Genomic DNA, 15680 nt, shown 5'->3' on the forward strand with positions numbered 1-15680 from the left:
TTATAGATGACTTTTCTCAGTTTTTTGATTGTGGTAAAGTTACACAGCACTCTATTTTTAACTGTATGGTTTTGTGGCATTAAGTGTGTTCACACTGTCGTGCTGCGATCACCGCCATCCATCTCCAGAACTTTCTGGTCTCCCCACGCTTGAAACTCGGTCTACCAAACACTAGCTCTCCTCCCGCCCCAGCTCTGGTAAGCACTACAGGTTGCTTACAAAATAAGCTTTTTCAATAAGAGAAGGGGCAAGGAAAAGAGCTCTAAAGACTGTCTTGAGATTTGAGGAAGTGTTTTAGGTTTTGTTGTGTGGTTCCCGGTGTAAAGGAACTATTGAAGACGTGGGAAGGCGAAGGTCTGTGATCTCAGGAAGTGCTGGGCTGGGCAGCTTTCCCACTGTGACGGGGACACTTGCCCTCAAACCTGCCTGAGATAATCGCGTGAGGATGGTGCTGCATTGTGACAGCTCTGAACTTGGTCTCCTTGAACGTTGCCAGGTACATAAGCTTTGGCGGTTACCATCTAGTGTCTGTGGGAGACCTAGAATTTGAACATTGTTGACTTTAGGACACACTCATTTTATAACACTCTACCTGTTCTCATCAGTAGGAAATATGCTGTGTCCTTTTTTTTTTTTTTTTTTTTTTGAGAGGGAGTCTCGCTCTGTCGCCCAGGCTGGGGTGCAGTGGCCGGATCTCAGCTCACTGCAAGCTCCGCCTCCTGGGTTTACGCCATTCTCCTGCCTCAGTCTCCCGAGTAGCTGGGACTACAGGCGCCCGCCACCTCGCCCGGTTAGGTTTTTTTTTTTTTTTTTAGTAGAGATGGGGTTTCACCGTGTTAGCCAGGATGGTCTCGATCTCCTGACCTCGTGATCCGCCCGTCTTGGCCCCCCAAAGTGCTGGGATTACAGGCTTGAGCCACCGCGCTCGGCCTTTTTTTTTTTTTTTTTCCCTTAATATTCTGTGTTGCTGTAACAGTAGTTGCAGCGGACGCTACTTCTGGTTCATGGTCATCACCAAACACAAGCTTCAGGAAACCGTGTGAAAAATGAAGGGGAAAGTGCTTTTCTGCAAAGGGCTTTTTTGAACATCCTGTTTTTTTCTGGAATATCTGTTTTGGTGTAAAACGTTTTCATATTTAGGGGTTTGTAACGTGTTTTATACTGGTTAGCTTTGAAACCCCATGTTTTTGCATGCCATGGGGCTGCTTTATCCTGTTATTCTATGATATAGCAGGTTGGCAAAACTATTGGTTATTTCACTTTAAAAACCAAAGCAGCTTACAGATTGAGTGTGATTCTTGTAAGAATTTAATTGTAAAATTGATTTGTGTTCAACAAGCTTACTGGAATGGCTAGATCCGTGGACAAAAAGATAAGAACATGTCAAGTCTCTGGGCCAGGAAGGACTTCCAAATAATACAAGTGATACACATTAATTTCTTAACAAAAGATTAGATTTAGTACATAACTGTTTAAAACCTCCATATTTTCTATTATAGCCATTCCACAGTGCCCATGGGGGTGGGCTGCAGGACTGCCTATGGAATCCAAGGTCTTTGGGCGTTGAGGTCCCTGCAATAAAATGGCATCGTGTTTGCATATGACATATGCACATCCTCCTGCAGACAGTCATGTCAGGGTTGCTCGTAACAGCTATACCATGGACATACCATGCGAGTAGTTGTTTAATGAATAATAAAGTCTGAATGCTTAGTACAAACACATTAAAAAATATGTTGATCTATGGTTGGTTGAATCCACAGGCCTGGAACCCGGGGAGAGAATACAAACTCTAGAAGCAAAACGAACAAAGCACTTGAGGTCAGCAGTGACGGGTGTGGGATCACACTGAATCTCATGTGTTTTGCTGTCTGTGTCACTGTGTCCCGTGTAAACGGGAATCATTTGTAGCTTAAGGTAAAATAGGTAACAGGAAACACTACAGAGTGGGCACGAAGGCGCGCCCCTCATTACCCCGTGTTACAGCCAAGCGTCTGCCTCCTAGGGAAGGATTTGTTCTGTGGGGAGACTAGATGTTGATGATTTCCGCATGTGTGAAGGGAAACTCCCTCCGAGAAGCGTGGCTTTGGCCGGAGCACATCAGACGAGAGTTAGCGTGGCATGGAGTTTCCACAGTGGCCCTCAGGCCTGCTGCTTCTCTCCTCTCCCCACCCCTGGCCCTGACGCTTACCAAGGGAGGCAAGTTCAGCTCCAGCTGAGCCCCGCACAGGGCTGTGGGTCTCTAGGGCAGGTGCCCACCTTCGCCTGAACAGGCTGTGTCAGAGGAGGGTCTGGCTGTACTTGAGCTGTGAGAGATGCTCTCAGAGATCCAGCATCCTGAAAACCCAGGTGCTGAAGGTTCCTCCTCTTCCACCATCCTGCGGGGAAGGGGGTCTTATCCTGCTTCCCCTCAACCCGAGCTGACTTCTTGTCTGTTCGGTACACCTAGGTTTTCAGAAGAGTTTTGTTAATCATCTAGCAGACAAACAACCATAAGGTGACAGCCTGGGAGGGTAGAGGGCGCTGGAAGGTAGTTTCCTGAATAACAGCGTTCAGTTTCCTGTTTTGCCATCATTTGACCCAAGGCCCCAAGATAATTGAAATATTGTCAGCCAAACACCGATTTTTTATCTGAGTTTTTTTTTTTTTCTTTTTAAGTTATGGGTGCAAACTTATAACCAGGGACCTGACAAAAGAGAAGGATTTATTTGCAAAGTGAATGTCGGGGATGGTTGGCATTTGCCAACTCTGACTAGCAGGGACCCAGGCTGCTTCCGTTCTGCCGCCCGACTCCTGACCCTCCAGCTCCTGCCCCTGTTCCCACCAGCAGGAAGAGGAGCGGGAAGGTGCCTTTTCCCCTTTAAGGGGGTGAGGTGAGAGTTGCACCTGCCACTTAGCTAGTCCCTGGGGTGATTCTCCAGCATGGGTGGGAGTTGGGTTTGGAGGCCTGAGCCCCGTGAAGCTGGGGTTGCTGTTCCCTGAGCAGCAGGAAACTGGACTCTGGGAAGTGGGGTCAGAGGGTAGCATCCTCAGGAGGGGCCTCTCGTCCCGTTTGACATCTTCACTGCAAAAGGGGGTGTGGGCTTCGTGGTCCATTGACAAATAGAACGTTACTTTTTTTTTTTTTTTTTTTTGAAGCACATAGAACCCTAATTCCTTTGGCTTTTACTAAAGTGGCATTTTGTAATTCCACATGATTTCATTGATATACTCGCAGGAGAGAATGCTTCCTGTAAACCAGAAGGATCTCTGCGACAGTCCTCGATCCATAGAGAGTTCATTTTCCCAAGGTTATAGACACAGCCTTAGGGAGGGGTTGAGGACACACTGCGGCAGCCTCAGGAGGTCCTGGACATGTGTCCAAGGTGTTTGGGGCACAACTTGGTCTTACACATTTTAGGGAGACGTGAGGAATCAATACATGTGAGACGTACGTTGGTTCAGTCTAGGAAGGATGGATGGCTCGAAGCGGGGAGGGATTTCCAGGTCACAGGTAGATCAGACAAATGCATTTCTGGTGCATCTTTCCAGAGGAAGCAGTCAGATCCGCATTTATCTCCGTGTGCAGATGGTGACTTTGAGTTCTGTCCTCTGTCCATGAGGAATTTCCTTGTGGATCGGTTGTGAGGGAGGTACGTGGCTTTTCCCCCCACCCCCAGTAGCTGTCTCTGTTAGGAAGAGCATGGGAGGCAGGTTTGGTCTAAGCTCTTCCTCACCTTGACGTCCCTTTAGCGTAGTGATTTTGGGGTCCTGAGATGTAGTTTCAACTTCATGTTTCTGAATACACTGGCACTCTAAACAGTGTTGTAGGAGGCATCTAACTTACTTAGAAGAAGAAGAATATTTGGAAACACTTGAGCACCTTCGTCCTTGAGAGAACCAAGCCTTTGTTTAGTTTGCTTTGCCCTGAGGCTGTTACGCTGTCCCGGGCTGTGCGGCCTTAGAAAGCTGTGCCCCTGTGAGCTACTGCCTGTGGAATCTGGTGACTTTGAAGTTAATCCAGCAGCTACATATTTTGGAAAGCAGATTCCCTCTTAAAGTGTTGGTGATTATGATTCTAGCACTAGAATTTCAGTGTGTGTTTTCCACCCTTCTTACTTTGTCTCCTCATACACTGAGATGCTGCTGCATTTGCCCTTAGGCTTCACTGAGGGAGGGTCAGTTCTGACCCTTTCTTAGATATTGATCTTGAACGGACAGAATCGAGATTCAGGAAAACTCTCGAGCTGGGAGAGTGTGCTGATATCTATGTAAGTGGGGTTCATGTGTCAAACTCAGGTTTAAGAAAAACCAATTCTAGGCTGGGCATAGTGGCTCACACCTGTCATCCCAGCACCTTGGGAGGCTGAGTTGGGCAGTTCACTTTTGAGCCCAGGAATTCAAGACCAGCCTGGGCAACATAGCAAGACCCTGACTCTACAAAAAATTAAATAGGAGAGGTGATGTGCACCTGTGGTCCCAGCTACTCGGGAAGCTAAGGCTCCCCACACACAAAGTATCAATTCATGCAGTGGCCAGTTCTGCTGGGACCACCTGTTAAGACTACTCTGGGCCTCATGGTTTGAGAAGCGTCTGTCCAGGGTCGAGAGGGAGTAGCTTGAGGGCCTAGAAGCCAGTTCTTGTGGTTGAGCGTGATTGCGGGTGTGGAGTTGGGGGCAGGGCTCTCCACGGCATGAGTGGGTAAATGGATGGGCTTCCAGGACGAGCCCCTGTGACTTTGCCTGGTTTACATCCGTCCAATACAAATCCACAGGCTCTTACTCTAGAAGCTTCTGCTGGGGCTGATGGACTGGCCTGGGGACAGAGGGTGCCCTCAGAGCCTCATGGTGCCGTCTGGTTTAGGAAGAGCACTTAGTCACCTAGATCTAGGATTTATGGCACTACAGGGGACTCCTCACACTCAGAGCAACAGCCATCTGCATTCTAGACTTGGTTCTAGGCAAAGTATTTTGGAGCCTGTTGGTAGGTACCCTGTGTTCTGTTTATGTGTAAAACAAGTTAGAGTTATAACTAGTTAAAACCTATTTTTAAAATTTTGCCACAGAATATGGCAGTTGTGGTGGAGCCTGGCCAGAGACCCCCACACTGAGACGCTGTTGCTTGCTGGGGTTGCAGGCGTTGCCTGCATCGGCTGCCCCTCCCGGCGTGTCTGTGTTCTTGACACGGGCGCCCATCGAGGCTTGGCCTGTGGGAGTCGTGCAGCCATTTGTCTCCGTGTTCCTCTGAGGTTCCGCAGACTTCACGGTCCCGTGGCAGAGCGTACGGTATCTGCTTGCATCCTGATTTCCCCAAACCCCAGGACAGGCCAAGAGTTCCTTACACACAACTGCAGAGGGCCCCGTGGCGTGGATTTGCAGAGACACAGCCTTTCCCCAGCTTGGCCTTCGTCTCCAGAGTTGGCTTTAGGGTGATAGAAGCTTCCTTCAGACTGGGGGGCCTTGAAGCTTTGGTGCTAGGAATTCGGTGAGCAGCACGGATGATACCCCGTTTCTCTGCATTTGTAGCACTAGTTGTTAACACGACCACGAGATGTACAGAGGAAGGAAAAAGGAGGTTTTATTTTCAGAGTAACACTCTGTGCTTTGGGAAATGTGGTCTTGGGGGAGCTGTAAGCACATGCCCCCACAGGAGGAGAGGAGGCCGCGGCATTACACGTTCCGGGGTTTGTTGGCTGTGTGTGTTCATCGTGCTCAAGGAATGTCTGAACGTTTACAGGGAAAGTGGGGTTTGTTCATCCGGTTCGTGCAATGTCTGAACACTTACAGGGAAAGTCTAGCACACATGCAGTGAGTTAACCTGTAACATCCGTGTTCGCCTTGGGGCAAGTGTAACATTTGAAATGAGGTGGACTGGGCGTGTCATGTACAAAGGTGAGCTGTTGGGCGCAGACGTTTATGCGCAGCCTCAGTCACAGCCAGGACTGGCTCGGGGTCTGCAGCCTGTGGCGGGAAAGGACACTCATGAGGCCATTCTGTCCAGTCGGGGCTGCCGGCAGGGTCCCAGGGTGGGGCTGTCTGGTCGGCCGGCATCTGGAGTCCACCCAGGTCCAGTGGGCAGCGTTCCTCTAAACCAGGCTTCTGATTGTGGAGGAGACTTCATGCTGGTTAACACACTGTGCAGGAGTAATGTTGTGGGGCTTTGGGGTCCACCTTCCCTATGATGCCGGTTACATTTCTCTCCGGACCTCACAGCCACAGAGATTGCACCTCGTCTGGCAGCAGGGGGTGCCATGTTGACATAGTAATTTATTGTATTAACCTTTTTATTGCTATTTTAATAACCATTTTTTTTCTTTTTAAAGAGATAGGGTATTGCTGTGTTACTCAGGCCAGTCTTGAACTCCTGGCCTCAAGCAATCCTCCCACCTCGGCCTCCCAAAGTGCTGGGCTTATAGACGTGAGCCAGTGCGCCCAGCCTACAGCCATGTTTTTAAAACTCAGCAGTTTAAAAATCCTATTCCTTTTACCCCCTCAAGCAGGCTGGTTGGCCTTGTGCAAACTGGGGTGTCACGATCTTAGCCCCCCTTTTATTTTTACCTTTGGCCTCAAATTCTGATGAGAACAGCAGTTACAAAATGGGCTTTAGGTGATTCTTCCGTTACTAAAGCCAGAATTCTCACCAGGTAGAGATGTTTGTCCCCAGGATTCCAGAAAGCTGTTTTGAATCAAGCCCGTAGGAAATAAGTAAGGAACTAAACTCTTGGTCCTCTGCTTAGTACCAGGGGAATGGGTTAGTTGCTGATACCCTTTGATCTGTGCTCACGTGCTGCATCTCATCACGGGAAGCAGAGTCGCCCTGTGGAATAAAGCCCGGCTCAAGGTGGCGCGTCGAGACGCTTGGGGCTGTCAGTCCCTTATACAGCGGCAGACTTGGAGACTCAGTATCGCGTGCAGAGCCCAGGCAACCGGAGTGCATCCACTTTAGAGACCACATGGACGGTCGGCAAGGTGGATGTCCGGGCATATGGCCTTGACAGGCCCACTGCGAGGTGAATTAGGAATTCGTTAGCAAAGAAATCAAACTCGCCTTTGGGTCCCGACTACTTGGAAGGTTGAGGCGGGAGGATTGCTTGAGGCAGAAGGTCAAGGCCGCGATGAGCCATGATTGTAATACTGCACTCTGGACTGGGTGACACAGCGAGACTCCAAGTCAAAAAAAAAAAACAAAAACAAAAACAAAAAAAACAAACCTTACTCTTCATAGCAAGAGGGAGAATTTATCAAAGTAACTGCAACAAAATCTTAGATGATGTAATTTCAGTGGCTAAGTGAGCTGTCCAGCCCACGTGGCTGGCTCACAGCGCAACAGAGCCAGGTGCTGCTGCAACTGCCCCCCCACCCCGATCGCTTGTGGACATTTTCTGTTTTCCCATATCTCCCTTTTGGATACGTAGCTCGCTACTTTATAGCTAAGCATCAGTAAAACAGGTTGTCTATTTTGAAAAGTAACTATTTTGTCTTTTAAGGACAGAAAATGAAGCAGGTGACAATAGCATGGCGACCTGGTGAATAGATTTAGAGGAATATTTAATACTTGGCACCACTCTGATCCCTTCTTCTCTCATGCTTAGTTACAGCTACCGCCTCCTAGGACAGAACACTTTGAGCTCTGTGAGTAGGAATTAAACATGTTCTAAATCAGAAGTTTTAGTTAAGCAGTATTTTATGTGAATGCCCAGATCCTAAGTGTTCACTGTACTGGTGTGTGGTGTTGAAGAAGGAACGAGGGCTTGGGGCTGCGTTTATGGTGCAGCGTCCGGGTTCCCATATGTGAGATGAGGGCCAAGAGACACGGCCTGGAAGGTTCAGACTGTAGGATTGAATGGATCTACCCACTCCTGGAAAGCCTCAAGTCTAACTTGACTTGGGCTGGTTTTAGGGAGATGCTGGCAGCGCCGTCCTCACAGGTCACTGGGAGGGGCTCTGGCACCGTCCCCGTCAGGTGTCTCATGATCAGCCCAGCTTGCTCATCTCAGAAGCTGTTGGTCGTGTTCTCGTTCCTGTTGTTCGTTGCGTGTTATTTAGGTTCTGTTCATGTGGGGACCTAGGAAGTTCCACAGTGAGAGGAGAGCCGCTGAGCCGCCTTCCTGCCTGGATGCCAGCCCCACGGAGGACCGTAACTGCTTGAGGTTGGCTTCTGCCCCCGGCCTCACCTGTGGAGGCATTGATGCAGTGGTACTTTCTAAGCTCCTGGGGCACACAGTGCTGTTGTGTGGATCCACAGGCTACTGTGGCGTCCAAGCACGTGCTCCCGGAGGAGAGGACTCTGCGGGCACTGATAGTGGGAGCTGGCTGAGAGTCGAGCGAGTTGAGACTCCCTGTGACCTGCACAGCTGCCATTTGCACAGCCCCTCCTGACACCAAGATGGTCGTGCGATAAATGCACAAAGCACATCTCCAGCAAAAAGCCGCCGATTGTCCATATCCAGGATATCCACCACGGTGGCTTTTTGGTGTTAATACGATGAATGTGAGCAGCAGGTGGTCTGCGTCGAGTGTGACTGTGCCACTGCAGTTTTGTTCTCATGTCTTGATGAGCATGAACGGTTCCTGACGAGGGTAGGTAAGGATGCTGTGACCTGAGACTCTGCAGTATTGTAGCTTGAGGAACCAAGGAGTTTTTCTGTCTTGCAAAGCCGTCAGGGAGGATGTTCCAGGCTGGTGACTGCTCCATGAGGTATTTAGGGATCCAGGTTTCTTCCCGACCCCTGCTCTGCGTTCCCAGGGACACGGCTGTCCTTGCCGTGGTTGGGAATGGGTGATTGCCATGCTGGCGGGGGAGGCTTAAGGTGAGAGTGGCCGTGATTTACCTAATCTACATAATGACAGGGAGCCTGGGAGTAAAGTGTAGCCATGGCCTGGAGGATGGATGATGGTTGTTGGTGAACGACTGGCTGCACTCACCGCAGCTGGCCCAGGAATGGGGAAGGATGGCTGAGTATGCCGTTCAACGGTACCTGGTTCTTTCAGATTTGACTTCCTTACGGATTTTCTGCTGTAAAGAGGAGAGAGCCTGTGGTTCTAGGCCAAGCATCTCACTCATCTCATAACATCTTGTATCCCTCAGCCAACATTTATGTCAAGTTTTAGAAGTCCTATCAAACTGGCAAGCATTTCTCAATTTGGTTTAACCATTGGATTTTATATGTGTGTCTGCATCTCTATTTTACATCTATGTGGTTATTTGACACTCTGTAGTACCTTTGTAATAGGTTCTCTTTGGTGGAAGTTACTCTCAACAAACCCTTGCTGCTACTTGAATTTTCAAGGTTGCAAGTAGAAAGGAGAGAATAAAAACCACATCTTCTCTAATTTTAAAATTTGTTGTTTCTCAAATCACACCAGAAGTAAAGATATTACAAATTACAAAAGCAGCCAGAATCAAGGTTAAGAGATTTCTGGGCGATTCTGGCTAATCAGCAGTATTTGCTGAGGTGTGTGCAGCAGAGCAACATGCCAAGAAGCCCGCGACGGGGGAGAGTTGGGAGGCCAGGCTGTGACTTCGGAGGTGTGTTGCCTCAGGGAGAGGAGCTAGATGTAGAGAGGATAAATGGCCACAGGTGTGACCACCGCCATCCTTGCTGCGGTACGGAGGCCTTTGTACAGGGGCCTTTGTGAGCTGAGTTAAAAATCAAAATTGAGAGAGTGCAATGCATTCTTAGTTTTTAAAATAAAATGCTAATAGAGAACGTTTTGTAAGAATGTAAAATGTTACATCTTTGTTTAGAATTTAAGAATAATAATTTGCTTCTGAGACCTTTGCGACTGAGATTTGAAATCTTAAGTATGGTTTTTTCTTCCATGTTTTATACATATGCACGTGTACACATATATGTAAGGTATATAAAAGGAAAATAAGCGTGTCTGTATTCACATTTATATACACTTCCATAATGTGTATACTTCTAGTCACACATAGGTCTAAGAGACTATGACGTGACTTGATAACCATGAGAGGGTAATCGCGCCTCCCGCGTTCCAGGCCTCACACAGCCCGTGCCAGGTTTTGGAAGTAGGAGTTTGTCTGCAGCCACTTCGGGAAGCATGTGGTTGCCAGGATTGCCTAGAGCTCCAGGCTGTCTCCAGTCCCAGCCTCCCTGGGGTAGAAGCTGCCCTACCAGGGGCCTGGACATGGACGTTAGGGCCTGGAGCCAGGGACCGCTCCTGAAGTGGGGGGCTCCCCTCACGGCTGGGCATGACAACCGAGGATAGGAGGCGGAATCAGCCTCGGGCCAGTGCACGGCCTCCCTGAAGTGCTTGCGGGAAGCCCCAGCTGCACTTTGATGACCCCATAGACAGCACCACAATCTGTGAGATCCCCCTGGCCCACCCCTCAGGTTCCTAAAATGATGAAGGTTTCCTGAGCTGCGAATTTTTAGATCTAGGCTAAAAAGTCCTGGGACAGACTCACAGGGTTCTTTATGTAGAAATGATGAGTGTGCTGGTGACTCAGAGCAGGCACTGTACCCTCACTCCAGGGTCCTTTGTGCCAGGTGGAAACGAGCGTGTGGGTCACCCAGAGTCCCTGCATCCTCACTCCAGTCACTGCTCTTTGGTTTCTTAATTAAAAGCCTAAAAGCCTTGATAATGAAAATGTATTCTCCCCAGAGAGTAGAGTTTCCGGTTATGGAGGCTCACCAGTAAATGCCGTGCCAGGTCAAATATGCTGAGATCTGGGCCAGGTCCTGCTTCCTGCCCACGGCCAAAGCAGGTACTTCATTTGGGAGGTGACCCGGGGGATATCTGAGAGGCCTGCCGGTCCCCGAGGGATGAATCCGCTGGCCTTCACATTCTGCTCCGGCCTCCATCGGCTCCTTCCTACCTGCAAACTGCCGGCTTTGACGTTGCCATCATTGGAGATATGTTAGGGACTTGGTATGGGTTGATGCCCATAGGACCAGCAGATCGTGAAAAGGTGGGAACCAGGGCTGGGAGGGTGGTGACCACGGCCAAACTGAGAACGTGGTGGGCTGGAAGGTCCATTTTCTGTCTGAGGTGTTTTTTAAAATAAAAAACAGTGTCTCAGGGACATGAGAGGGGAGGCCACAGACGGGGAGAACGCATCTGTAAAAGACTTATCTGATAAAGGCTGTTATCCAAACCGTGCAAGGAACTCTCAAAACTCAACAAGAAAATGAACAACCTGATTAAAAATGGACGAAAGACCTGGACAGATATCCCAACAAAGAAGATACACAGATGGCAAATCTACACGTGGAAACATGACCCGCGTCTTATGTCATAGGGCGAGGCGTCACTGTGCACCCATCGGCCTGGCCAAAACCTGAACTCCGACACCACCACGTGCTGGTGGGTGTGTGGGCATCAGGACCCTCACTCATCGCTGGGGGAAGTGGGGCAGCTCCTGTGGGAGGCAGCGTGGCGGTTTTCCGTGGAACTTAGCTCTCCGACCACAGGAGCAATCACAGTCCTGGACGTTTACTCGGAGGAGCTGAAAGTTTACTTCCATGCGGAAATGTGCACACAGACGTTGACAGCAGCTTTATAATTGCCAAAACTAGAAAGCAACCAAGATGCCCTTCAGTAGGTGAATGGATAAACTGTGGTATGTCAGATACTGGGATATTATTCAGCACTAAAAAGAACTGGACCCCTAAGCCATGAAAAGACACAGAAGGATCTTAAACGCATGTTGCTAAGTGAGACTCCAATCTGGAAAGGCTGCCTGCTGTCTGAGTCCAACTACAGCACAGTCTGGAAAAGGCAAAGCTGTGGAAACAGTCAAACAATCAGCGGCTGTCAGGGGTTGGGGAGGGGAGAGATGAATGGGAGGAGCATAGGGGGTGTGTAGGGTGGGGCAGCAACTCCAGGTGGGGCTTTCATGGGGGATCCATGCCGTTCCACGTCTGTGAAACCCACAGAGTGAGCAGCAGCAGGCCGAGTCCTCGTGTGAGCTGTGAACTGTGGGTGGTGGTGCCGTGTTGATGCGGGTCTGTCGGTCGTACAGACATGCTGGTCTGGTGAGGGCAGGAGAATGATGGAGGCTGTGCCTGTGCTGGGAAAGGATATGTGAGGACTCTCTGTACTTTCCTCTTGATTTTGCTATGAACGGAAAACTGCTTTTAAAAACGTCTATTGAAAAGGCAAACAAAAGAGTGCTGGCCAGACAACATCAGTGTGAGGGTGTGGCCTGTGTTCTACGTTCAGAATTTCCCTTTTAGAATACACATATCTAAATTTTTCAAAGTTAAACCTTTGCATTAAGTAACTCACTACAAAGTTACGGTATCAGCTTGAGCGCTGCCAGGATGGCCAGGATCCTGTATCCTGACAGGCTTCTCCCCTTACAGGTGCAGTTGACGTCCATGGCCACATCTCAGTAAGCGGCAGGACTGGAATCAGGAGTCAGGCTTTGCGGGACAGAGAGGAAGTGAGACCTTGTAAGCACGTGGCTGAGGGCGGGCAGGGAGGAGCCCGTGGCAGGGAGCCGGCAGGGATGACTTTTTGACCAGTTTTCCTTATCGCTGAGGCCTTCTTAGACTTGGGGAGTTGGGAGTCCCCACTCTCGGGTGCCTCAGAAACCAAAGGCTGCTTGTAATGCTCAAGTTCCAGATGCCTCAGGGGAGGTACCTGGGTTGTTGGGTGCAGTTCCGTTATTTGCTGCTTGGTGGGATTTGCCCGCAGCATTTCTGGTTGTTTTTAAGAGCTGATGTTTGAGCTGCTTAAAATCACATATGGATGTCGATTTATCTATAAAAGTTAAGAATGGAATTTGAGTGCAAAGAGTTGTGAAAATGCTCAAGGTTATGTACTAATGTATACATTACATTTGTGGAAGTATTTGAAAGTGCAGGATTTACATTAAACACTTCTCTTGATTTTTGTAATATCTACCTGTCATTTTCCCATTTGATTAATAGATGTCAGAGGGCTTAAATTTTGAGTGCCTGAATTCACTGAAATTAAAACTTCTTACATCAAATGTAATTGAACTGAATGTAGCAACAGTGCATACTTTTAGAAGTACTGATTTAAAAAAAATATATAAAAACACATATCCATGAACATGCAGATGGGGGCAACATATTAAACCATGGAAGTAGAATTAGTATTGTTTTCTGAGAAGACAAATTTTTAAAAAGTCAAGGGGTTTTATAACTTTCTAGTTTCCAACTTATTTGCCCTAAAGTGGAACATTGACAGCAGCAGAAGAGGAGATCCTGGGCCAGTGCAGGCTCTGGGAGCAGCGGGGTGAGTGCTGGAAGGAGCTGGCTGGAGGCAGAGCAGGGAGGTGCTCAGGCAGGCCAGGACGGCCTCAGGGCACGCGGCTCAGTGAGTGAGAAAAAGTTCACATTTCTTGGAGAGCCCTTGACTCTGCCCACAGAAAACCCAAACTCCTTCCAACGGGGATGTGCATCTCATGTAAAAGTTGTTACTCCCAGAAAGAAAACCAGTGGAAGTAGAAATTTTACGTATGCAGAAATTACTTCAAATTTGTTTCTAACCTTATCCTTTTCTTCCCCCATCTTAATGTGTGGTGACTTTCTGCAGGTGACGCACACATCTTAGGAGAGCGCTGTATTTCAGTTGCTGTTGGCTCTGATGTGACTTTGTGGTGTCCGATGTTCTGGTTCTGAGGTTCTGCGCAGAACGTGGCTCCTCCCTGCTGAGTGTTGCTTGTTGAAGGCCCGTGTGGAAACTTTTCCTGTAAGCTCGTTGACCGCAGCAGTCTTGGTTCAGAAACCTTTGGACCTCCTGAGGCTTCACACAGCCTTCTAACCTTTCTAGTGTGACCTTTTCATTTTACTGTTCCCCATTAACCCAGATGTTTTCCAGAATGTAAGTAATCTGCTGAATGCAGGGTCGGGGGTGCCCTCCGTTGGCTCTGGGGAGAAGCATGGCTGTTTCTCCGGGTGGAGCTTCCCGCCCACCATGGTGTGCTCCAAGCCGCAGCAGGGTTCTTTGGCAGAAATAATCGTCGAAGGCCTGCGTGGTATGGCTGTGGGTATGCGACCTCGCGGCCATACCGGCCCCTCCCCATCAGTGGTACCACAGAGAGGAGCAGGGGGAGGCCTGATGTGCTTCTGAGACTGCGTTGTCCGTGTGTAACTAGACATGCAGAGAAAGTGTTGGAGATGAGCAGGAGACGGTGTCTGTCCCTGATGAGCTTAGCCGTGCCCTTGAGCGGGTCAGGTTTCTGTGCGGCTGATCTGGACTCAGCCTGGCTGTGGCAGTGCAGGTGACTGCTGGGCTTTGGCAAGGCTGCACCCACTGTCCGTCTGAAATGGCCCCCTTCCCAGGCTCGCTGTGCCAGCTGGGCGCCCAGGCCTGATTTCCCGCCAGGACGGAGGCCCTGTGTATGTGTTGGGGAAGGGGGAGGTGGGAGTCCTGCTTTATTGCCGTATCCAATGCCACGTGGGGTCAGCACTCAGGAAACATGTGCTGTGTGGGTCAGCGATTGAGTTCAGAAACCTGGAAAATTCAGCAGTGTAGGCTTTGGCCATGACCTGTCCAGCCCTGCGGCTCTTTGTTTCTGTCTCTGAATTTCCTGCCATAGCATCCTCCTCCTTCCAGGGGCCCCTGTTCCCATATGGCTGTTGGCAGCTTCACAGGTTCCTCTGCCTCCCCTCCCGGGCCCTGGTGTGGCTGGGGCAGCTAGTAGCTATGCAGATCCCACAGCCAGTAGACGGTTGGTGCCAACGTCTTGGGCCTGGGTTACCTGAGTCAACGACTCCAGTACATGGCTGAGCTTACCCCGAATGTCTGGATCGGAAGGCCTTGGGTTGCAGAAAGGTGGGAGTTCGATATCAAAGGACAGCCTGCAATGCAGAAGGGGAAATGGCTGTGCTGGATGGCCAGCTAGAGGAGTCTGTGCAGAGCCTGGGACCCGGTGCAGACACAGAGCTGACATGGGCAATGCAGTGACACGGCCACCGTGGAAGTGGGCAAAGTTACAGGCTTCAGACCGATATGGAGGGGCTGGTCTAAAACAATCCTCATTTTCCTTTAATCCTAGCAACTGCTGGCTTTTGGGGTGGGGAAGTGAGATCTGTGGTGGCCGCGAGGAGAGACAGGGATTTTAATTAAACCCCTCTTTCTGGGAGAGGGGAGTAGCCTTTTCTTTAGGACGGTGAGCATCGTCATCTCAGGCAGCTCAGGCTGCTGTAACGAAACACCATTGACTGAGCGGCTTATGAACAACAGGAATTTGTTTCTCACAGTTCTAGAGGCTGGAAGGCAGGATCAGGGTGCTATTGGGTGGGTTCTGGTGTGGGCTCCTTCCTGGTTGGCACATACCTTCTCTCTGGCCCTGATACAATGGGAGGGTGAGGGATTTGCTGGACCCCTTTGTGAGGCACAAATCCCATTTAAGGGTCTCCAGCCTGAGGAACTCATCACCTCCCAAAGACCTCCTGACAGCATCACATTGAGGGTGAGGATTTCAACCTGTGTTTTGGGGGGCAGGCAGTTCGTAATCGTCACCCTCTTTGTGTATTTCTGACTCAACATTGAGTCTGCCTTTGGCTCTCCAGGGGACAGAGCCTGTGTGGACACTGAGCAAGGTCAGAGCTGCAAGCATGTGCACATCGGGGGCAAGGGAGCTGCCAGGGGTGTGAGAAGGGGGTTTCAGCGTCAATCGGAGCTGCTTTCCTGGCAAATGTACTCATAAGCTATCCTGGCAACATTTGCTTTTCACGAAGAGTCGATGAGGCAGTGGGG

The 15680-nt window shown here is 49.7% G+C and overlaps 1 protein-coding gene across 16 annotated transcripts in view; it reads right to left on the reverse strand.

The window, feature by feature from the left end:
• Positions 1-15680, reverse strand: part of LOC105471856 (disco-interacting protein 2 homolog C-like) — a 220576-nt gene that overhangs the window by 11958 nt on the left and 192938 nt on the right. For 10 of the 16 annotated variants that reach the window (XM_071083729.1, XM_071083728.1, XM_071083725.1 and 7 more), the window contains one exon: positions 7149-8152. The exons of 4 other annotated variants lie outside the window; for them this stretch is intronic. In XM_071083729.1, coding sequence (XP_070939830.1) covers positions 7953-8152 — 200 coding nt within the window. In that variant the 3' untranslated portion in view covers positions 7149-7952. 2 more of the 16 variants (XM_071083733.1, XM_071083742.1) reach the window with 2 other exon arrangements.

Source organism: Macaca nemestrina, chromosome 18, assembly GCF_043159975.1.
Source record: "Macaca nemestrina isolate mMacNem1 chromosome 18, mMacNem.hap1, whole genome shotgun sequence".
Taxonomy (NCBI): domain Eukaryota; kingdom Metazoa; phylum Chordata; class Mammalia; order Primates; family Cercopithecidae; genus Macaca; species Macaca nemestrina.